At 40.7% G+C, this 22,744-nt stretch overlaps 3 protein-coding genes and 2 long non-coding RNA genes across 8 annotated transcripts; 1 reads left to right on the top strand and 4 right to left on the bottom strand.

Moving 5' to 3' along the window:
- Positions 1–1,511: 1,511 nt before the first annotated feature.
- LOC129761951 (lysosomal aspartic protease-like) lies at positions 1,512–13,754 on the top strand. Of its 3 annotated transcripts, none has more exons than XM_055759812.1 (5): positions 1,512–1,678; positions 12,100–12,333; positions 12,403–12,523; positions 12,589–12,712; positions 12,771–13,754. In XM_055759812.1, exons 2-5 carry the CDS (start codon positions 12,269–12,271, stop codon positions 13,613–13,615), a joined length of 1,155 nt encoding a protein of 384 aa, XP_055615787.1. In that variant the 5' UTR covers positions 1,512–1,678; positions 12,100–12,268; the 3' UTR covers positions 13,616–13,754. The 3 variants fall into 3 exon arrangements, with proteins under 3 accessions (XP_055615787.1, XP_055615788.1, XP_055615786.1); XM_055759813.1 differs by lacking the exon at positions 1,512–1,678 and adding an exon at positions 11,675–12,025; XM_055759811.1 differs by lacking the exon at positions 1,512–1,678 and having other exon boundaries at positions 11,675–12,333.
- On the bottom strand, positions 2,002–4,010 carry LOC129761950 (lysosomal aspartic protease). Its single transcript, XM_055759810.1, has 5 exons — positions 3,853–4,010; positions 3,526–3,632; positions 3,264–3,393; positions 3,076–3,199; positions 2,002–3,008 (listed from the first exon to the last, which is right to left on the bottom strand). The coding sequence occupies exons 2-5, from the start codon at positions 3,588–3,590 to the stop codon at positions 2,164–2,166; spliced, it is 1,164 nt and encodes a 387-aa protein (XP_055615785.1). The 5' UTR covers positions 3,591–3,632; positions 3,853–4,010; the 3' UTR covers positions 2,002–2,163.
- A 2,638-nt stretch (positions 13,755–16,392) lies between the features above and the next one.
- Positions 16,393–17,938, bottom strand: LOC129771619 (uncharacterized protein C6orf136 homolog). The gene is made up of 6 exons (XM_055775447.1): positions 17,631–17,938; positions 17,327–17,479; positions 17,097–17,254; positions 16,818–17,039; positions 16,677–16,746; positions 16,393–16,616 (listed from the first exon to the last, which is right to left on the bottom strand). The coding sequence occupies exons 1-6, from the start codon at positions 17,763–17,765 to the stop codon at positions 16,500–16,502; spliced, it is 855 nt and encodes a 284-aa protein (XP_055631422.1). The 5' UTR covers positions 17,766–17,938; the 3' UTR covers positions 16,393–16,499.
- Positions 17,939–18,636: 698 nt separating this feature from the next.
- On the bottom strand, positions 18,637–20,641 carry LOC129763143 (uncharacterized). Of its 2 annotated transcripts, XR_008740806.1 has the most exons (6): positions 20,493–20,641; positions 20,193–20,435; positions 20,013–20,117; positions 19,455–19,954; positions 19,120–19,395; positions 18,637–19,061 (listed from the first exon to the last, which is right to left on the bottom strand). It is a non-coding gene; the product is annotated as an uncharacterized LOC129763143 (long non-coding RNA). The 2 variants fall into 2 exon arrangements; XR_008740805.1 differs by having other exon boundaries at positions 18,637–19,395.
- Positions 20,642–21,542: 901 nt separating this feature from the next.
- Positions 21,543–22,314, bottom strand: LOC129780617 (uncharacterized). The gene is made up of 3 exons (XR_008744097.1): positions 22,115–22,314; positions 21,958–22,046; positions 21,543–21,872 (listed from the first exon to the last, which is right to left on the bottom strand). It is a non-coding gene; the product is annotated as an uncharacterized LOC129780617 (long non-coding RNA).
- Positions 22,315–22,744: the final 430 nt, after the last annotated feature.

Raw genomic sequence — 22,744 nt, 5'->3', positions numbered from 1 at the left:
CTTAAAAAATATAGTTGAAAGCGGAAAGATTTAAACAGTCTTGTTTCATATTATATCAAATTGTGCTCGATAATTTTGAGATGAACGTTCGCGGTTTGGGTACAGTTTTGCTATAGCATTTATTGCAATACATCGTAAGCAAAGCAGCACAATGCTAGTTTATGCTGAAAATAATGAATAACGACTCAAACAAAATCAAAGTTTGATTTTCTATAGTTATTTCTAATCAATATCGCACGAATAATGATTAAAACGGCATTTTATGAATGAACAGTCTTACATAACATCCCACACTTTTTATACTTGATTTGACATATCCCTCCACTGCACAAAAGAGTGAGTGAACTGCTCAAAAGAACTAGTTCACTTAAGTGAACGGTTCATTAAAGTGAACCGTTTTGCCCACCTCTACTCCCAAGCACTAATATCGCCATCAGACGTGGACACTGTACATTTGTCGTCGCAAATATAAACAAATCAGACTATATAACGCACACCAACAAACCACCGCATTCGTGAAACTGAAAACGTTTTTTTTACAGAGTCAGTTTGGCACTAACTCAGTTTTAAAAACGAATTCGCTATTAGTAAATTATCCCATTACTGTTCAAAACTTAAGACAAATCTAGCATAGTGAGGTCAGGGGCCTGGTTCTCGAATACATTTTACGGTGGAAACGAATAAACGGCACGCCATTAAACTACGTTTTACGAGTTATAGCGAATTCGTTTTTAAAACTGAGTCAGTGCCAAACTGACTCTGTAATAAAAAAACGTATTCAGTTTCACGAATGCGGTGTTTTGTTGGTGTGCGTTATATAGTCTGATTTGTTTATATTCGCGACGATAAATGTACAGTGTCGACGTCTAATGGCGATATTAATGCTTGGGAGGTAAATTATTCTCTATCAGATCAGCAGGGCCAAGTGCAGTGTAAAAATATAAAAGTTTGAATGAATGTTTTCACTTCATATTGTTTTATTACTTAAAACATGTAGTTCTGACACTTACTTAACCATTTGTCGATGCATTTCCTGGTTTTTCCACAAATAATTACTATTATAATATAAAATCATCATTAGCCACAGTTTTCGTTCAATATGTTTCTGTGATATCGAAAAAAAACCTCTTATTTCATCACATGAAATAAATATTCGATACGTTAAAGTAAATTTTCATTCATAATTTTGATTTTGAAAGCAGGTTTATTCCACCTGAATATCCATCATTATTTTCGCCTCCCAATGAAAGCACACGTAGCTTAATGCCGTCTGCTCGAATATACTTTCAAAATCAGAATCCGAATTGGATTACGATTCCAATAATACAAAAGCAAAAGCAGCAGGTTTTTCATCTTCATAGTTTTTATTTTTAGATTTTCCAAAATATACTCGGAACTTGACAGTTCGGTTCAGTTGTATTGGTGAACCCGAGGGCCAACCCGTGAAACATCTCAGTGCGAAACTAACAGCTTTTGGGGCGAACCAGTGCGACACTGAGTGCGAAACTGACTGAACAAAAAAACGTTTTGACAGCAGTTAGTGCGGCACTGAGGTTGAAGCTGAACAAAAATGAATTCGCTATTAGTGAAGTGTCGAAGATAATAATGAGTTTTCAGACAGAATGAGCACTTTTCAAATTAATTCATTAATGAAAATTAACTTCTTCGTATCAAACTGGTATTCAATTTGAGTGGAAAACTTCTTCATGTGATATAATAATCTCATACAACAATTTCATCTGAAGATAATTTGATATTATAATGATAAGTTTAGTGGGAAACTAATCTCGTATCCAGATGTCGACACCGTACCGTTGTCATCGCGGATACGTTTCATCCCGTTTCCACCGTGAAGTGTATTCGAGAATCAGGCCCCAGGTCAGGATGGATTCATAGGAAGGGGTGGGACTTTTGTAATTCAACTATTAACTGGAATTCATCTATTACGGTAAACAGGCTGAGATATTCGATGATTGTCAACTAATGACAGAAAACAATCCATTTGACAGTCTTTCGATGCGTATTCTTTATTTTTTGATATCGGGTTCTAAACTAATGGGAAACAAAATTGAAATTAATTATCCCTTGCAACGAGCAGTCCGTTCGAAATCCGCTTTGTAATTAGAATTAAAGCATCACGCATGTTGCACCATTTGGAACGTCTTAAATTGCGATGGCGAAACCGACGCGATCGTTGCCCATATCGAACTCGGTGTAATACTTACCAATGAACACGTCACCCAAAATCCACAGCGGTCCGTTCGGTGGTGGGATGTCAATTCCCATGAAGCCAGACAAACAGATCGTCTTACCCATCTGTGCCACCCGCAAAATGTAATCGGCTCCATCGAGGGTGAAAGTCTTGCCGCCCAGCACGAACGAGATCTTTGGCAACTTGGGAATCAACGAGCAATCGACCATGTACTCTCCGTTGAGTATCGGTGTGCCTCCGATGGCTTTATTGATGGCGGTCACTTCCGATACCGGACCTGCGATCAGGCTGGTGCCAGTATCGGCAATCGCCGCGCATCCATTGTTGCAAAACTCGGAATCGCCAACCTTCACCGAGTCCATTTTGAACTGCCAGTAAGCTTTGCGATCAACCGGAAGGTACGTGAAATCACCGGTATATTTGTTCGAATCGGAACCACCAAAGATGATTTCACCTCCGTCGGCGGCCTGGGGATCGCGATTGAGATAGAACGAGAAAACTGGCGAATCAACCAAACCCTGGTTGAACATGTTGTAGAACACCGGAACAACTCCATCGACAGCGATTGAACTGTAGCCCAGTCCAAGAATTCCGTCAAACTTGGCGGCAACGAATACCAGCCCGGGTTCATTGATAGCTTCGGCAAAGGTTTGCTTCTTGATTGCGACGCCACCGACTGATACCGTGTCGGTCGAGAGGTATCCTGAGAGGCTGCCCGAGCCGTACTGGATGTGGAAGGCGGTACCGTTCTTCTCGAATGTTGAAGACTTCTTTGCGTTGTACTTGTTGTGCATCACTAGAATTATTATTATTATAGCGTTACTACTCGTGTAAAGACGACTGATAATAGTGCAATCTCTTACAACAGGCGATATTGGTAAACGAGCATTCTTTCGAGGGCACCCAAAGGTTAGATGAGCCGGTATCAAAAACAACTTTGAAGCTTTGTGGTGGTGTACCGATTGAAATAGCACCAAAGTATTGAGCCTATTTAGAATGTAAATGAAAGAAATCAATACTTGTTGTTGATAAACACATTTGATTCACTTACATCCAAATAGTTCGACAGTGGCTCAGGAACGGGTCCGGTGAGCGAACCGTACTTCAACCGGAGCTGCTTAATTTCAGTGTCCACATTTCTGAAATGCTGACGAGCACTTTCGGTTTTATGCAGCTGAACTCTGAAATAAACACAACATGCAAACAATGCAGCATTTGAAACGCAAGTCAATTCAATCAGCAGCTATTGCCACAACGCTGACTCATTTGAAAGAGAATATCATTCTCAATTAGGACGAAACGCAAAAACTTACCTAACCAGATCCGCCTGGGCCAGCGCGACCAGGCAAATCACGGCAATCACTGACTTTACTAACATTGAATCGACGAATTCCCCGACTAAAGGTTTATCTTTACGGACCTAAATTGTGATAATTAAAAAAGAAAACAGACAGAGTATCATAATCAATATTGATTCATAATAAAAGATAATAACGCTTATCGACTGGTAATGTGAATACGATACAAACAAAACAATCCTAATAAGATACACAATAACATTTTGTTGCGGCGTTGTGAAAATCTTTCAACTATTGTTAAAAAGAATAAAACAAATAAAGCCACTCAAAGAAAAGATGTACCTGCTTCCAGAAATAGAATATCGACGCAAAAAAACCTTCAAACACTGTATATTCTCTTCAAGGGCCGGCAGTAGAATGTTTGCCCAGGTTCTAGAAGAGAACAAGAAACATGACTTGGAAAAATTATGCACTTTTGTCAGTTTGCGTTGACGGCGGAATGGTGTCGACATCTGGATACGACATTAGTTTGTATGAAGCCAACTATTCTCTATCAGATTAGTCAGCCCTAAGGCAGTTTTAAATTGCTAAAATTCGTATGAAAATTTTGTCTTCCTGTTATTTATCTACTTAAAGTACGTTGTTCTGAACCTAATTTAAACTAAATTCTATGATTTTTCAAATATACTCACCAAAACTTGCCATTATAATATAAAATAATCTTTAGATACAATTTTTGCAAAGTGACTTGCAAGCAAAAGTGATTTTCAATTACATAGAGTACTAATTTGATTTAGGAAAAATAATTTTCATTCATAATTTTTATTTGAAAATTGTGTTCATTTCTTCTGCAAACTTATATTGTCATGTCTACTCCCCCATTTTGTAATCTGAAGCTCAATGCCGTCAACGCGGATTAAGCTCCGGGTTCCGTTGGTGTGAAGCGAAAATGATAATAGAATTTCAGGTTGAATAAAGACAACTGAAAAACGCAAATTATGAGTGAAAATTACCCTTTTTGTATAAGATGTGAATTCTATCTAATAGAGTAACAAAGTTTTTGTAAGTGGTTAAATTATGATGAACGATAATTGTGACTGAAAATGATCTTATATTATAATTATTAAATTTTGTGTGAAATATTAGAAAATTCATAAAGAAAACAGCTAGGTAAGGGACAGCACTACGTGTTTTGAGTATTCTAGGAACATCAAGTAACAATTTTCATTTAAATTTGAACAATACAAAACTGCCTTCGAGTGTGCTGATCTGATAGAGAGTTTACAAGAGTATCTTCACTTCACGCCAACTTAAACCTTCGATAGATGTCGTTCGATATCGCTCAAATGGCCCACTGTCATGTAACGCTTGGTTTGTTATTCACAGAGATGCTAGATATGAAGACATGTCTGTATTTTGACATTTTGATGAAATTTCAGTAGGAGACTGTCCACATATCACGTGGACAAAGGTTCTGGATTTTTCTGCAGATCAAGAGGTTCATCTGTCACTAGCTTTTGTGTGAAGCTTCATGACATTTCGTTTATTTGTTCACAAATTAGAGTTGTTTAAGTGTTACTACCTGAGCATTCGTATAGAAAATGGAAAAGAGGAATATCGTATTTTGATCAAACATTGTTTATTAATGGGGAAAACTCCTGAACAATCAATGCAGTGGTTCACGAAATGTTATTCCACTTCTGCTTCTTCGAGAACAACAGTTTATCGGTGGTTTAGTGAATTCAAAATGGGCCGTACAAACACAAAGAGGGTACGAATCCAGAAATCGTAAAACAAGTGCATCGACTCGTTTTGAATGATCGTAAGGTGAAGTTACGCGAGTTAGCTGAGGCCGTAGGCATTTCCAAAAAACGAGTGGGATATATTTTGCACGACATTTTGGACATGAAAAAGCTATCCGCGCGATGGGTACCGTGTTTGCTGACCGTCGACCAAAAGCAGCGGCGCGTTGTCAGTTCAACAGCTGGTTTGGCGTTGTTTAAGCGTAATCGAGTGGACTTCTTTCGACGTTTTGTGACAATGGATGAAAAGTGGATCCATTACCTGAGTCCAACAGTCGGCAGAATGGCTGACAAGCCACGAAAGCCGACCAAAGCGACCAGAAGACCAACGGTCGGGCGGGAAGGTTTTAGCCTCCGTTTTTTTGGGATGCGCGTGGTATAATCTTCATCGATTATCTGCAGAATGGAAAAACAATTACCGCACAATTAACAATTATTATGCAGCGTTACTGGACAAACTGAACGATGAAGCAAATAAAAAAACGGTCCCATGTCGTAACATCGAATGAGGAAGTCATCGCAGAAACTGAGACATATTTCGTAGACGTTTCGTACTACAGAAAGGGAATCGAATTGTTGGAAACTCGCTATACCAAGTGTTTTATCCTCGAAGGAAACTATGTTAAGGAATGAATACAGCTTTGTCAAAAAAAAACGATTGTTTCCATTAAAAATCAAAACGTACAAAACGTTCGAAAGTATGCCTCATTCGTGCTATTGGTTCCGTACGGAGTAAATTTTTCCTTTCGAACATAGCTCGTTCGAACGAATTGCCCTATCCTCGTTTTCGTACGAGCGTGTTTTTTCTCCTGTCAGTCAAACCCTACTGTTGAGTTGCGAATCAGATGAAGTGTAGAAAAAAATTCTATCAATGTTAATATTTTTGTGGTTTATATACGATGTGGTGTGTGAAAATACTTTTACTGAAATTGATTGCTGACCTCATTTATTTTGATTATAATAAAAAAATTCTATAGAAGTAAAGGGTGTGTCACATCAAATTGCATCACGGAAAAAACGCTGTAGAAATTCGCCCGATCCTTTTGAAAATGTTAGACAGTAAAATAAAAACTATTAAAAAACTTTTGGCATTTTCTTTTTATTCATACTTCGAGCCCAAGCCCGTATGCTCGCACCTTCCTCTTTACCCCGTCCATTAGGTTCTGTACAACGTCAGGTTGTAGTTTTTTTTTGAACAGGAATCCATTTTCTCTTGAAGTCCGCCTCCGATTTGACTACTTTTGGGTTCTTCCGGAGGGCCTGCTTCATAATCGCCCAATATTTCTCTATTGGGCGAAGCTCCGGCGCGTTGGGCGGGTTCATTTCCTTTGGCACGAAGGTGACCCCGTTGGCTTCGTACCACTCCAACACGTCCTTTGAATAGTGGCACGAAGCGAGATCCGGCCAGGAGATGGTCGAGCCCTCGTGCTGCTTCAATAGTGGTAGTACGCGCTTCTGTAGGCACTCCTTAAGGTAAACCTGCCCGTTTACCGTGCCGGTCATCACGAAGGGGGCGCTCCGCTTTCCGCAAGAGCAGATAGCTTGCCACACCGTGTACTTTTTGGCAAACTTGGATAGTTTCTGCTTGCGAATCTCCTACGGAACGCTGAATTTGTCCTCTGCGGAGAAGAACAACAGGCCCGGCAGCTGACGAAAGTCCGCTTTGACGTAGGTTTCGTCGTCCATTACCAGGCAATGCGGCTTCGTCAGCATTTCGGTGTACAGCTTCCGGGCTCGCGTCTTCCCCACCATGTTTTGCCTTTCGTCGCGGTTAGTAGCCTTCTGAACCTTGTATGTACGCAGGCCCTCCCGCTGCTTGGTCCGCTGGACGAATGAACTTGACAAATTCAGCTTATTGGCGACATCCCGGACCGAACTTCTCGGATCACGTCTAAGCTGCTTAACTACGCGCTTGTGATCTTTTTCACTGACGGAGCATCCATTTTTGCCGTTCTTCACCTTCCGGTCGATGGTTAGGTTCTCGAAGTATCGTTTTAGTACTCTGCTGACCGTGGATTGGACGATTCCCAGCATCTTACCGATGTCCCGATGTGACAACTCCGGATTCTCGGAATGAGTGCACAGGATTAATTCACGACGCTCTTTTTCGTTCGACGACATTTTTCCAAATTTACGAAAAATTGACAGTGAAGCATGGCCAACGTGATCTATACACTCTTATCTGATTATAAGCGAAAGCTGAAGATATAATTCCTAAAAATTAAATTTCTACAGCGTTTTTTCCGTGATGCAATTTGATGTGACACACCCTTTAGTAAAATTTAATTACAGCGTGGACTCGATTATATACAGTTTTTGATTTCTTTTCACTGTATATAATCGAGTCAAAAAATTTTTTTTTATTTGTTTTTTTGCATGCATTTTTCGATTTTTGAAAATAAAAGAGTAATTTGATTTTTGATTCATCCCCTTAAAGTCAGAAAACACCTTTCTCACATGAAAAAAATAAATTTATCCAGATTATCGAGGAAGGTGAAAGACGATCATATTTGATGAAAAAAATCTTCCTACGCACATGTTCGAATATCAACAATGACAGAGTTATAGAACTTTGTTTTCGTTTCGGATTCTGTTGTCTCAAACTGGCTCTACATTAAAAAGTACGCTACGGAAGACGATCCTGATGCTATAAAATCTAGTACAGGATATAGTAGTGGAACAACTAAATTAGTGGACTTTAATAACATTTTGAAAGTGAAAAACTTAAAAGTTTATCATTTTTAATGTGTTATTATTAATTTTATCCTGAAAAACTATGTTAAACTAGATTGTTTCTATCAATTAAATTGAAGTTCTTTAACCTCTCTACAATTTGTTCTTTGACGGCCAACTTCTATCTTTCTTAATTTGGCTGCAATATCGATATAAACAATTCCTGGTGGCAGGGGGTCTCCGTAGCCACATTGGTTGCGCGTTCGCTTAGTAAGCGATCGATCGTGAGTTCAAAACTCAGGACCCTCATTGACCATCTTTGTGTTGTTACAGAATAGCTACGTCCACGCAACAATCATCAACGATGGAGATCGATCCACGGTCGAAATAAGATCGATTCATCCATACAACTGCTCTGCTCTGCCAGACACATCGGGCTACTGTTCTATAAATAACTCAACAATGATCAAACAACTGTCTCCGCTGTCCGGTGGTCCAACTGGATAATGGAAGAACAGAAAGAATACCCTTACGCCTAAATGGCTACTGTGTGAATGTACCGTATGTAATGGTATAGAAGGAATACTGGCGAATGGCAACTGTGTAATGTGCTAATTATAGATATGATAACCATGTGACATGTACACGATTAAAATTCGGCTCTGTTACAGCTAAAATGCTAATGAGCCTTAAATAAATAAATGGGATAAAAAAAAAAAAAATTCCTGGTGAAAATTCAAGCAAATTCAAAATTATCAAAAATCACGATTTTAACCCCACTGTACATGTAATAGACACTTAAACTTCACCTTAACGCTGAAAGAGTACATTTCTTCTTGAAATAAGCAATATTTGAATTATAAAAAAAAATCTTTTTTTCCAAACTGTATATAATCGAGTCCAAAATTGTATATAATCGAATCACATATAATCGAGTCTGTATATAATCGAGTCCGGCCTGTATTAGTCGACATCTGGAATTTTTCTGAAAAATTACTGAAATCAATGGACTCCCCAGAGAGATGTAAGAAAATTTTGAACTTCTTCGAGTGAAAGAATCCGGCAATCCAGTTCACCGACGAGAGCATGTTTACCGACGAACCGGTATCAAATTCTAGAACCGATCGCTACATTAGTTTTCTTGCGGTGAAAGACGTTGCCAACGAGCATAAAAAGTTATATGTAAGTTTGTTTTTCCGTGGATCAAAAAGCAATGCGATCCGAAGTCAAATGTTGTATTTCAACAAAATGGGGCTCCGTCCCCCACTTCGAACCGCACTCAGAAGTGGTTGCAGGAACATCTGCCATTCTGGGCTCCATCCAGTCACGATCTCAATCCGCTGGATTACTCAGTATGGTACATCATGAAGGCAAAGGTCTGTTCTAAACGCCACCGAGTACAGCAAACTTCAGACAAACATCAACCCGTAGGGTAACACGGGGTGAGTTGGACATCCGGGTGATTTAGAGCACCCCTTTATCTCAAAAAGTACGACTCAACTTGAATTTTTTTACGATGTCATCCCCTTTTTATTGTTGAACCGTATGTACCTAACGTAAAAAAATTCGATGAAACTCGACAGGTGGAAGGAAACGGTAGCATGAACACGGCAAGCACATTGATTGCCAAAAAATGCGAGTGTTCCGATCGTGGTTTTAAGGTTTTTCCCGCTGATTAAACAAATTTTTCGTGTATTGTGCAGTAAAGTTCTGTTCGTCTACAGAAGAGGAACAATTTGATGCAGCGAAAGTGTAAGTTTGATAACAATAAATGAAATTAATTGCATTTCAATTTTTGCATGTTGTGTGGGGTGACATGGACACGTTTCTGTGGGGTTAAATGGTCCTACAGGTTTGAGGCCTTTCATTGGTCTAATTGATCCCAGATGCCGCTGAATGAACAACGTTGGAAGAAGGAGGAGTTTGAAAGAGCAACGCAGGCCATCAAGAGCGGAGTTTCTTTGATCAAGCATCGAAAATGCTCGAACAACAGTGAAAAGATCCATACAGAATTCGAGATAGTCTCAATCCAATTTTTCTGTAACATTATCCCAAAATACTTTACATAAACATAAGAATGTTTTTTTCGATGAAACACACAGTGGTCCAAATCACCCCGTATCAAGTTTTAGTGTTCAAAAACCAACTCTTTCATTTTATGATATATTTGGTAGTTTGAAGCTTCTTATAATGATTAAACATTATTGATTGAGAGAAAACAAGTGTAGCTCAGAGTTCAAGGTGACATTTTTTATTTAGACCGTATTGGTATGGAAATATTAGGCGATTTGCTTAGGTGGTCCAAATTCCCCCCTTTTCCCCTACCTGGAGAGAGATGGATCCGGGCTACAATATTAGGACCTACCATGAGCTACGGAAGCGTGCTGTGGCCGTTATTGCAACAAGTCGATCGATGGTTAACATGGTTTAAGACTCTCAGAAACATCCGAATCCGAGAAAGCGAACTGCGACATTGAACGGGGGTAGAACACATAATTGAACATGTATTTGGCTCGTTTGACTCTAAGCTACTTCTCACTTCCAACATATTTTTTTTGTGTTTTTCAAGTTCCGCTTAACGATAGCCCAATATTTCTCGATTGGGCGAGATCTAGCGTGTGGAGAGGGCTCTTGCCCTTGCGAACATCCTGCACGTTGTTTGCAGTATACCACTCCGTGGTCTTTGTTCCGTAATTCCTAGACGCCGTAATTCGTAAGACGCCTTCAGGAGAGACAATAGTCGTTTTTCTAGACACTCATTCACGTAAATTTCTCAGACGACGGTCCCGGTGCACTGAGAATGTAGCTTTTCAAACCCCAGGTACAGATAGACTGCCAAACCAGATATTGTAAACCGAACTTCGATAGTTTCACAGGTTCCCGGAATAAATCGCCACAGAAAACGACTGCAACAGAAACCACCGCTTATAAAATGTGTAGTAGGCTATAAATATTGTGGCGCGGTATTGTATTTCAAAACAAGAATTAACCGGGCAAACGTATCGCCCCAGGCAAACGTAACGCCCCGGGCAGACGTATACCGTCCGACGCTCGCTAGAGCTCGGTCGGACATTGCTAAAGGATCGTATCCTATGTTTCAAACTAACCGGGCAATCAGTGGATCCCAGGTTTGCGTGCGAGACACCGCCGCTTCCGACGGCGGGTCGGCGGTGGACTCGGATTGCGTCATCTTGGCGGCATGGGCCGCCTCGATTCCTTATCCTCGCCAAATGGGGACTTCGTCCCCATTACATTGTCCTCAGAATAAATTTCGAAAAACGAGAACAAGAGAATAAATTTATAATAGAAATGTGAGGCACATGATGTTTTTCCCGCGCCAAATATTTCTAGCCTACTACACTTTTTCTAAGCGGTTGTTTCTGTTGCAGTTGTTTACTGTGGCGATTTATTCCGGTCACCAGTTTCACATGCTTAAACATTTCTGGCAGCCGATAAACGCTTCCCGAGCCCTTTTTCTGTATTGGTATCAGTTGATTTGGCCACATTGAACGACCTCGAACGAGCTTCAAAAATAGCTAGTGGTTGGGGAGAATTATTGTTGCGACTGTGTCAATGTTTCCAGAGTACTTCAGATGCTACTAGTAGTTACTTAATCAGAGAGTAGCACTAAGCGTCTAAGTCTACTATGGTCATGGGAAGCTTGCGTCAGCATATGATTAGAACTGTAAACTATATCAAAGTTTAGCTAGAAGGGCGAGCGTCGAATAGAATTTAGTCTTTGTACAACCTCAAACTAGCGTACTGATTTGGGAAAACAGAAAGTACGGGTTTACGGATGGGGTTTTCATATTTTACCACAATCATCCCCCGTTGTCCGCGAGAAATTCTGCTTGTGATAATACCATAGGCAACAATCCTTTAATACTAACCGTGTTCGGGATGGCTCGACTTCGCGTATAGGCTTTATGGACTTCAACTTTCAGTGCGTGAGATGGCCCCAGTATTTTCAACATTTGTTTAAGAAACGAAGAGATCATCGTGTGATCCGAAAGACTTGAATCTGCATTCGAATACACTGGGTAAACTGGGCAAAAGTTAATGGATATTAATGAGTTTCGTTTCATGAACGTTGTTTACCCACACCGGAATCTAGGCACGTGAGCAAATAGAAAATAACTTTGTGGCGTCGGATAACAGTTTGCTTCCGGATAAGGATAACACAGAAAAAACTTCATGAAGTCATTAAATTACCTTTCGGCTCAATGAAAGCAGGTTCGTATATTTAATAAACTGCACCGCAAATTGGATAAATTTGCTTATAGATGATTATCAAATTGGCATTTGGGATGACCTTACTGGTCACTTACGCTCGCGCCCAGGTACATAGGTGAGTTAACAACCTTATGGCTGGAATTTGTATTACAGTATTAAATCATGAACAATTGCCATTTTGAAGGGTCAAGTTGTATAGAACTAATCCAGAGCTACTCCTTCGACGAAATGTGACATCAAGGAATTACGATCTTCCTTTCTCAGGCATGCTCGCAGTTTCTATGCCACTGTCCGATTATTTGGATGTAAGTTTAAACGGTTGCAGAATTTGAAAGGTGTGCGAATCAAGTAACTTTTGTGTGTCTTTCAGACTCAATTTTTTGGTATCATCACAATCGGCACGCCACCGCAAAGCTTCAAAGTGATTTTCGATACTGGTTCCGCTAATCTCTGGGTACCAGCAGTCGGCTGTCGAGCCCGGAGTAAAGATTGTGGTAAGAGATCGATACTAAATCGCTAGAACCATCGATACATTTTCGTTCTTTTCCGCAGTGGCCGAAAACGCGTACAACCCACTGTTGTCTTCCACGTACGAGAAGAACGGTACAAGCTTCTTCATTCAGTATGCCTCTGGAGGTTTGTTTGGTCATCTTTCGACGGACACTGTAATCGTGTCGGGATTAGCCGTCAAGCGGCAAACATTCACCGAAGCTGCCATACTGAGTGGTGAAGCATTTGCGAGTGCCAAATTCGATGGAGTTATGGGGCTTGCGTACAAAACAAGCGCTGTTAGTGGAGTCGTTCCCGTGTTCTACAATATGTACAACCAGGGTCTGATCAGTGAACCGATTTTTGCCTTCTACTTGAACAAGGACCCCTATGCTTCCTTCGGGGGTGAAGTCACCTTCGGTGGTTCGAATCCCAATAGATACACCGGATCATTCACCTACGTGCCGGTGGTTCGACCAGCTTACTGGGAAGTCAAGATGGATTCGATGCAGTTCGGGACTACGGAATTGTGTGGATCAAATTGTAACGCTGTCATTGACACTGGAACGAACTTTATCGGTGGACCCGTTAAGCACACTGTGACTCTCAATAAGGCTTTGGGGGGAACACCGACTAGCACCGGTCTGTTTAATATTGATTGCTCGCTCGTGTCGGGTTTACCGAGCGTTACTTTTCGAATGGGAGGAAAACCGTTCGTACTTACTGGCGATGATTACGTCCTGCGTGTGGAATATAACGGCGGAACTAGATGTCTGTATGGATTTCAAGCAATTAATCTTGCTACTTCAAGCCGAGATGTATGGATCCTGGGCGATGTTTTCGTCAGTAAATATTACACTGAATTCAATGTGCGCAGTAACCTAGTTGGGTTTGCAACCGCGGTCTAGGGCTATTCCACCAAAAACGTGATCGGCTCTCCTGTTCTAGTATCTGTTTTGTTTAGTTTACAGTGAAAAAGTCGCATTATTTTGCGAATATTGGAAACTTTTTGAAGGTATGTAATTGGTCTTTTCGCGGTTCGGAAAATGAAGAAATAAAACGAATAAATGATTTAGGTTTCGTTTTTTTTAAGAGTGCCTTTAAATGTTAAATACAACACCAATCAAAAGTCAACCACGTGACTCATATGTAGCGGGACTAAATGAAAACGCGTTTGATGATAAAGCTATTTTTTTAAATTCAATTCCATATTGCATGTTCACAAGTCCATACAATGTGCGTTTGAGGGGTGAAACAGTTAGACAGACAGTGACCTTTCATCTTCAATGATCCTTAAGATTCCCGGAACCATCGTCATCATGGCCATCATGAGGTCCACTTTTTTGGCACATCTGATGATTCGGGATTTGAGTTGTCTAACTGTGGAGGCTTCCCAACCATTTTCGTACACCAACTGGGACAGAATGCCAAATACGACTCGATTGGTCGCACATGGGGTACGTTTGGAGGATTGTGTTTTGGGCGGACAACCAATTCAGAGTGTCCTTTGCGTAATGCCATTGTGTTCCGACCAGAACACAGTATTTTCATTCTTATGATGTCTTTTTACAAAAGCAACACTTTTTGGCAAACAGTTCTTCGTGTAGACTTCCGTATTTACCACCATACCCCAACGTCTGTATGTAAATATTAAATATTCCAGCGGTCCCAATAATCGCCCACACCAATAGCTTGAACTCAAACTTTACTTTTTTGGCATTTCAAACCTTATCGGGTGTGGCGTCCAACTCGTCGGTGTAGAACCCCATATTCCCAGCGGTCAAATTGTTCGAAAACGTAAAGTACTTCTCGTCGTCCACAACGATGGTGACGACTGGCTTAAAGAACTTACGGCGCAGCTTTCGGTTCTTCCCTGGCTTCAGGCTTCCCCTTCCCCGGTTGCTTCTCCGTATACGCCGGTCTGGATACTCGCTTGTAACGTTTCACGCCTTCCACTATCAGGATTCTGACCATCGTGCTCCGCGACGTGTCGAGCTTCTTGGCCAGCTTCCTGATGCTGGCGCCAATCTTTTTTTGGCGGCAGTATTCAATTTCGCCTGCTTGTCGACGCTTGTCTTCCGCTCCGCCGACCCGTTTTTTGTTGTTGATCGTTGGCCCTCCAGCGTAGAACCTCAGCGACCTTCATCGTAAACAAACGAAAACACATTTAGCAAGAACATAAGCCAAAAAAGTTAAATCATATGATATCAATGAAATTTAATTCGGTTGACAGTTACTCAACGATTTATTTATATATTTATTTAATTATAATCAACAGACAGGTGTTTTCAGTTGATTGGGCATTTGACATTATAGAGCAGGTATTCCCGCACGATGAGGTCAGTTCGCTTCGGGTTATTATTCTGTTGGAGGCAGTGATCACGAGGGAGATCCAATTTCTGAACGGGCGACTGCAGGGTACGTTTCAGGAAGATCAATTAAGCCATCTTGTCCATCGCTGAATTGATAAACTCTATGGTTCCAGTTTCATAAGCTGCCAATGTACCATACATCGACTGACTACCGCTGCTGGGTTTTACTGTGGGAACCAAATATTGAACCTGGAGTTGGTTTACTCCACACCATCTGACTTCCACCCGATGCAAATAGATTGATTTCCAGCTCATCCGTATAAAAGATCTTGTTCCATATATATCCGGACAACAGGAGGCTATCCCGGAGTTCCACTGCTTACCCCGCTACTGTGAAGTTGGGGTGATTGTCCACATTTACATCCAAGTACGTCTTGTTGACGTAGATTTTGAGACCTGCCGCAGAGGAGCATTCGGCAAGGTCATATAGCTTTCTCTGCATATCGGAGCGCCGTTGTGCTAGTAATGCAACGTCATCAACCAGCTCGAGGTCGTTTAGATGATTCATGTTAACAGGCTGCCAGAGCAGCCCATGGTTCGGTACGTGGTGAATTGCACCCACCATGACCTCGTTCATTACGATGAGGAACAGTAGCGGTGATAGTATACATCCTTGCCTCACACCGGCGACTACCCGTATCGGGTCGGACAAGGCTCCGTTATGCAGGACTCTGCACGTGAAAGCCTTGTACTTCGATGAGGTTGACGATTTTATCTGGGACTTCTTTGCGTCTCAAGCCGCCCCACAAATTTCGAGATTGAACTCGAAGCACAGAAATTTTAGAACAATAAACAGTAACATGATGCCTCGTCAATTATCGCACACAGTCGTATCCCCCTTCTTGGGACCCTTCACTAAGACGCCCTGCATACAGTCGGTCGGAAATGTCGCGGTGTCCCAGATGTTCGAGAATAGTTGATGCAGTATTCATGCGGATAGCATGGGGTCAGCTTTGAGCATCTTTGCTGATATGCGGTCGACCCCGAGAGCTTTGTTGGGCTTCATGCACCGGATGGCTGTTTCGATCTCGTGCAGCGGTGGAGCCTCGGAGTTGACACGAGTGGTGCGCCGAACCCTTGGCGGATCCTGCCGAGATGTTGAACTGGTTGGACGTCCAAACTTGAAGAAGTTGTCCGAAGTGCTCAAACCAGCGTATCAACTGGTCAGTGGGAACGGTGAGTATCTGTCCGGACGTGTCTTTCACAGACATCCTTGGTTTCATCCTAGCTCCGCTAAGGTGTCGTGAGATATCGTATAGGAGACCGCACCATATTGATGATTATGACATGCCGAAAACAATATTGAAACTGTATCTCACTATTTCTGTGCTTTTATTTTACGCTTTTTTGAAATGAATAACTTATTTTGCTAGAAGCATGGTCCACCCCTAGGTGCCATTGCCGTAACTAAATAGAACAATTAACAGGTGCAGCTCACGATCGGACTAATTTCCGCCGTCAGACCTAGAAATAGAGCCAATTTCGGCGAAACTACATTCTTTGCGGGCACCACCACCTTGTCATCATCTGGCATTATCTGAGAGAAAGGGGGAGGAATTATTTCCATCGCGTTTATGAACACATCTCGGCAACATACCTTGTCAGCTACATGCTTATAAATTAACCCATCTGGACCGACATGGAACACCGAAAATCCGTCATACCAGCTGGAAGAAAAAAAATAATAAAATTCGATTCTAAATCTTTTCCCTCGAACATTGTTCTGTGTTTGACCCACGTTTCCGTGTCCTGCAGAATCTCCTTCAGCTTCCAGATCTTGTACTTCCAGAACTGGAACATCACTTTAAGGCCACTGATACCCTTTATCCTCCATCGCACCTTGACGGTGTGCTCTTCCGGATGTCTGGTAATCTTGAGTATCTCCAGCGCTACGTAAGCGTACTTTAAATGCCCCACCGTTCGTAGCAGTGCAACTTGTTTCACATAGTGATACAATCCTCTGCAATACCCGCAAAAAATATTATCACATTCAAGGAAAACAAGGTAAGTTGCCTACTCGGTTCGCATTCCCCGAATGTTGTTTTCGAATATTAAGTTAGGGTTGTAGATTGAGTAATCTAGCGGTTGTATGAAAAGCTTAGGTAAGGTGTTTGCCAGCACATCGTATACCCGTTGCAGCTGTTCTTCGGAGGGTTGGAGGTTCCGAGGAGACGACTGAAATTGAAAATGCAAGCCCACTTCAACCATTATTCAAAAACGTCCACAGAAAAGCTACAGAACATTTACCTTTTGCTGACATTGATTCGTTGAAAATCGGTCTTCCGACGGCAAAGAATTCGAGTTCGCGTATTGATGAGTAAATCTAAGATTAATACCGATAACAGGTTTAATTACATTCGCTTGAATATCCTGTATTCCACAGAATGCCTTTGTATGGAACTGAAATCAGGAAAAACAAAACATAAGCTTTTGATCCCAGCCAAATTCGGTTAGAGGTTAGAAAATCAGCTGTTGATATATTGTAATTGCAATATTATGCAATGTTGTGCATTGTCAATTGATGTATGAACCAAGGATTGGAACTACTCACATAAGTCTGCTGCGTACCGACAAATGCAGTCACTCCACTGATTGATGGATCCGAATCAGCTGATGTAAGAGGCCGTCTGTTCGTGAAAATCCTTCCGACGTATCGAATGGAAACCTTTCGTAGGCAGTTCGCCATGGTTTTCAGAATGAAGACAACACAGTTTTGGCAGCAATAGTTTTTTCTTTCCACTAGACACACAACTGAATTAAAATTGGTTGGGTCGATGCAACCTTCTCACGGCTTTCCTCGAAGGCTCATGTTTGCTGCCGTCTGAAGCCGGGCTGGCGAGGAATGCAAAACATTATACTGATTTTGACATATGGCATACACGACAAACTGGTTTACTCATAACATTAAATAGCCGCTTTAGGCGGATGCATATGACGTCATTATTATCTGGTAACATTTATTTGAGCATATCAGACTTTATTTTCCAGAATTAAATGATTTCACCATTTCAAAAAATCACAGAACATTGAATTCCGTAAATAACTACAATCCTGATATGTTCTCTATCACGATGTATATTAAAAGTTTATCGTGCTCGTCGGGAGGATTGATAGCAATGACGGCATTCACCTCTATTCCGGTTCACGTTCGGGTTTGAAATTAGCAAAATGATGCATTTTGTTACCCGTTCGATGCCAATGATGCCAAATTTGCAAACATGTTACCCTTAGAAAAATCCTCGGTCGAAAACTACTAAATACATTTGGTAATGAAAAATTAGTAGAATGTACAAATTTTTTGTACATATTGTCAACAAACCCGCATCCCTACCAGATATTAGTATATTTTACTCGATAACATTAGTAAGCTTGGATATTGTCATATCTGAAAATTGGTGAGAAAAGCGCGTATTAACCATTTTCATTGTTCCTATAAGGCAATAGGGAGGTATAATAAGGATATAATTCTGATACGTGCATTTTCGGCGAGAAAATGTAGCCGATATTGGGCTTCCGAATCATTGTTCTGCTTGACATATGTGTTTATTAGTACGGTCGAAAATGACTATAGATTGGTAGTATTTACCAAAAAATTCGTTATATTTACTAATTATTTCTGTTTTTTGCTACACTGCAATATTAGAATCAAGATGGTAGAGTTAACAGGTGGCTCGTAATTTACACTATTTAGAAAAGACGTATGAGGAATGGCAAGACGAAAAGTTTGGATTTGTTTATGTTATTACTTACGTTGATATGGTTACATTTGATTTCGTCGAAGGTATTTGAAGCAGTATAATAAATAAACAGTTGTCGTTGAAAATTGTAACCTAGTAACCTTTATGCATATGCTTCCGCCAGCTGGTTCGGCTAATGTGATTCAAGGTATGCTTTGATCGTGGTACCGTGGTACCACTGGCGTATAATTTGCAGCTTTGTTTTTTGTGCTGGTTCATAACGGCAATCAACCGTGCCGGCGAAACTGTAGTCAATGTTTAGTGTTGATTGGATACCATCTATGTAAATAAGTTCAAACTTACGGGATACGTCCGAACGGCAATTCTGACATTACGTTTTACCTTCCACTTCACTTATCATGATTAGAATCAGCTTCCTCCGCTAACAACCTCTTTTTTTAGACACTATTTTGCGATTCTCGCGGATACAAAGGTAGCTTGCAGATATTTATGCACATAAACATTTCAAATTCTCGTCGAAAACTTCCAAAAAAATCATCTGGCATCTCTGGAGGTGATGACATTTACTCTTGTAAGTTTTTAGGGGGCACTGTTTATATTTTGTGCGCTCTGTTTCATCTGTGTATAAAAAGATCAATTTGAAAACAATTTTCGTGAACAGGAATATTTTTGTGTACCTTATACAGTACAATGACTCTCGGGGTAGACTGCTACCGTCCGCGTGAGCTGTCCAAACTGAACTACCACAAAACGCAAGCTACGCATCTAATTAATTTCTGCTCCCAGGCAGCGTTATGTTTTCAAGATTCTCTTCCTCATCGAGAAATTCCGGAAAACTGCCACTCTTCAGGCGTATCAACCTGACCGCATTTGGCACGTCTGGGATGCTATGACCAACAACTCGTATGTAGGCAATTCATCCGCTTAATTTCATGAGGTTCTAAATGGTTTCCTCGAGTGAGGGATATTTTTCCTTCAAAACCTTGTACACCCTGTAGATGGGAACCTCACCCTGTCAGTTTCCCGTAGCCAGGAAGCGATAACATGCAACAAAAAATTATCCATTAACGCAACCTTCATCAGTAAATACGCTCACAAATGGTAAACCGTCGCATCCGCGTCGTTGGTGTGTGGTATTTAGAATCTGATGACTAACCTCCTGTGACCGCTTACAGCTCTAAAATTCGATGAGAAAAATTATTAATCAGAATATATATCATTTTACATGGTTTTACCTTTAATTCAAATGTATACGAATACGCAATAAATAATTATGTGCAGAAACTATAACTTCCATGACTGTTTGCCGTTCTTCTTGTTTTGGGTTCACAGTTGTCTGACTATTTGCATTCCAATACATCGGGAAGAAAGAAAGTTTACACATTTCTTCGGAGCCAGCGAAAATAATTACCGACAATTCCGAGAGCAATTCGCGAAGCGCTATCCTCATGCTGGAAGCTTGCAAGGTACAACAGCATCCGTTCACGGTGAACCAACAGGTACCGGGAATCGACTGGCAAGTATTCCTCCGAGAAACCGCCAATCAGATTGTTCTCGAGCAAAGTCCTCAGAAGCTGGAAGCTGTGAGGGAACGGCTATGCGAGCTGCTATCCCAAGGCGTCCCATCGGATGTTATATTCCGTTGATTGGTACATAATCTGGGCAAAAGTTTTAAATTTTAAATTGAAATCTATATTATTTTAACTTGGTTTTACCTTTTATTCCAATGTATTCCAATGCGCAATCAATTATTTTCTGCAGAAACTATAAAGGTGGAAACAGAATGCCGCGTTGTGCGTTGATTCTCATCAGCTGTAATTGCTTGCGTTTTGTACTAAAACATTCGCCCGACGCAGTCTGCTGATTTGTAATCACAATCTAGCGTTCGCGTCACATCTTTTCATGTAAACAAAGTAAAATTCAATCAATCAACTTCAATCAACTTGTGAATCTGTTATTTCATTTTTTGATTACGCATCAATTTCCGTTTATTCACCATTACCTTAAATATAATGAATTCAGCCGAGTTTTTTTTCAGTTTGCATCGGTTGCCTAACTTTGCATAAGTATGAAGACAGAATAACTTCTTTATACTTCTAATGATCCTATGTTTGCAGATTTAAATAGTTTGAAAACTAGAACTGAAAAAGACATGAACCGATTCGGAGAACAACCCCCCCAGAAGCCACTATTTATGCTATCCGGAATAATATGCAAGGCCCCGGCTACCATCCCCGGCAGGAGGGATTTTTGATATACTGATGCGACAAAGAAACCATTATTATTTTCTGAGTTCGATTTATGTGTAATGTTGTGTTAATGGCTATCTGCGATGCTGAATTTGAGAACACTTTCTTAAAAACGAAGTCAGATGGTTCTTCTACAGTATAAGTCTAACATAATGTTTCCACATTACATTATTGGTGACGCAGTGTTTCCTCTAGAGCACAAGCTCATGCGACCATATCCAGGTGCACATCTTTCTACCGTTCATGAATACTTCAATTGGAGAATTTAGGGAAAGACAATCCTCAAAATGCTGAAAAAAATGTGAAAGTGGCAACGGGCTTCACAACTTTTTGAGTGCAGAGGGTTGTGGTGGTTCTATGAGATTGAAAGATTTCCGTTCTCAAGGTACACCTGTTATGGATTTGTCAGCAGCAGATATTCAAATAGGAACAATTCTCGTAAGGCTTCGTATCATGACACATTTGTGAGTAATGTTAAGGTACATTAGTTATTATTTACGTTTTTACTCCATTTTTGCATTTTCATTGTAATAATTGTGATCATTTTTGGACTATGATCAGTCCAAGAACTTGGCCTTCAGCGGTCTAGCAACATCAGCATCAGCCTCTTCTCCATCAATTCGTAAAGGTAAAGGCGAATACATAATGTCTGGTAAGTTTTGCTGCATACATTGTTTTCACCATGAACTCCACGTTGGGGAGATCAACCGCTTTGTGCTGCCGTTTGTTCCTTTTCCGCGTAGTTTCGTGGTTTCGGCAGCCATGAAAGGTATTCAACTCACAAGTAGTTTGGTCGAAATTATCTACAAAAGAGCCGGTCGTTCGGGGTCGTAGTTATTGGCTGTCCTACAATATACAAATTTTGTTATTTAAGACATTTGTTTTATTAAATTATTAAAATTTTGTTATTGTTGCTAGAGTTGTAATGTACCTCCATTTGCGGATGTGCTTGTGGTAACGTATTTACTCCGCGAATATCTTTCTCTCAGTGCCTCTTCCACCATCCTTCCATCATTTCCACTACAAAATAAGAGCATAAAAACAAATAAAATAAGATGTCCAATTGTTTAAAAAATGTTAATACTTACCTTCTTGTTCCAGTGCATAGTCTATATCAAACCAAATCTCCTCTTTTACGCGGCTGTTTTATACAGACAATGTTCGTTCGACCTGAGGCACTCGTTTGCTTCCTCTAGTTCGATTAGATTAGTTTCAAACTCCATTTTCAATGAATTTCAGTTCGTATGAAAATTTTGTTTTTGTTGTGTCCACGAATCAGTTGAATGTTTTTAAAAACAACACATTGACATATTTGGCGCAAGCAGTTTAGAACAAATGTTGGCGTTTAGTACAACGATACCAATGACGCAACGCATTATTGTGGGCGGCTAAATGGAAACACACATGTTTAAAATGAAGTGTCAAAGCACAATTGTCGCAACGCGGCGCATAGCGCGCCATTCTGGTCCCACCTTAACGTTTATAACCTGAGAGAGAGGAGCCAGCTGAATGACAGATAGTTTGTTTTCTTCTTATTCTTTTTGCGCTTTCTCATCAAGAAAATTCAAATCGGACAATTTCAATCAAGCAAGTTTTTGTCATTCATCTATGAGAAAAGTGTTCAAACTTGACGTGAATCTTTGTTTGTGAGTACATTTGTGCGTTTTTATCCTCGTTTTGGTTTTTGACGTAGGACTACGTCTAACAGGAATATATGG

This window comes from Toxorhynchites rutilus, chromosome 1 (assembly GCF_029784135.1).
Source record: "Toxorhynchites rutilus septentrionalis strain SRP chromosome 1, ASM2978413v1, whole genome shotgun sequence".
In the NCBI taxonomy this organism is placed as follows: domain Eukaryota; kingdom Metazoa; phylum Arthropoda; class Insecta; order Diptera; family Culicidae; genus Toxorhynchites; species Toxorhynchites rutilus.
The sequence above is the reverse complement of the archived record's forward strand: the minus strand, read 5'-3'. Positions and strand labels throughout refer to the sequence as shown.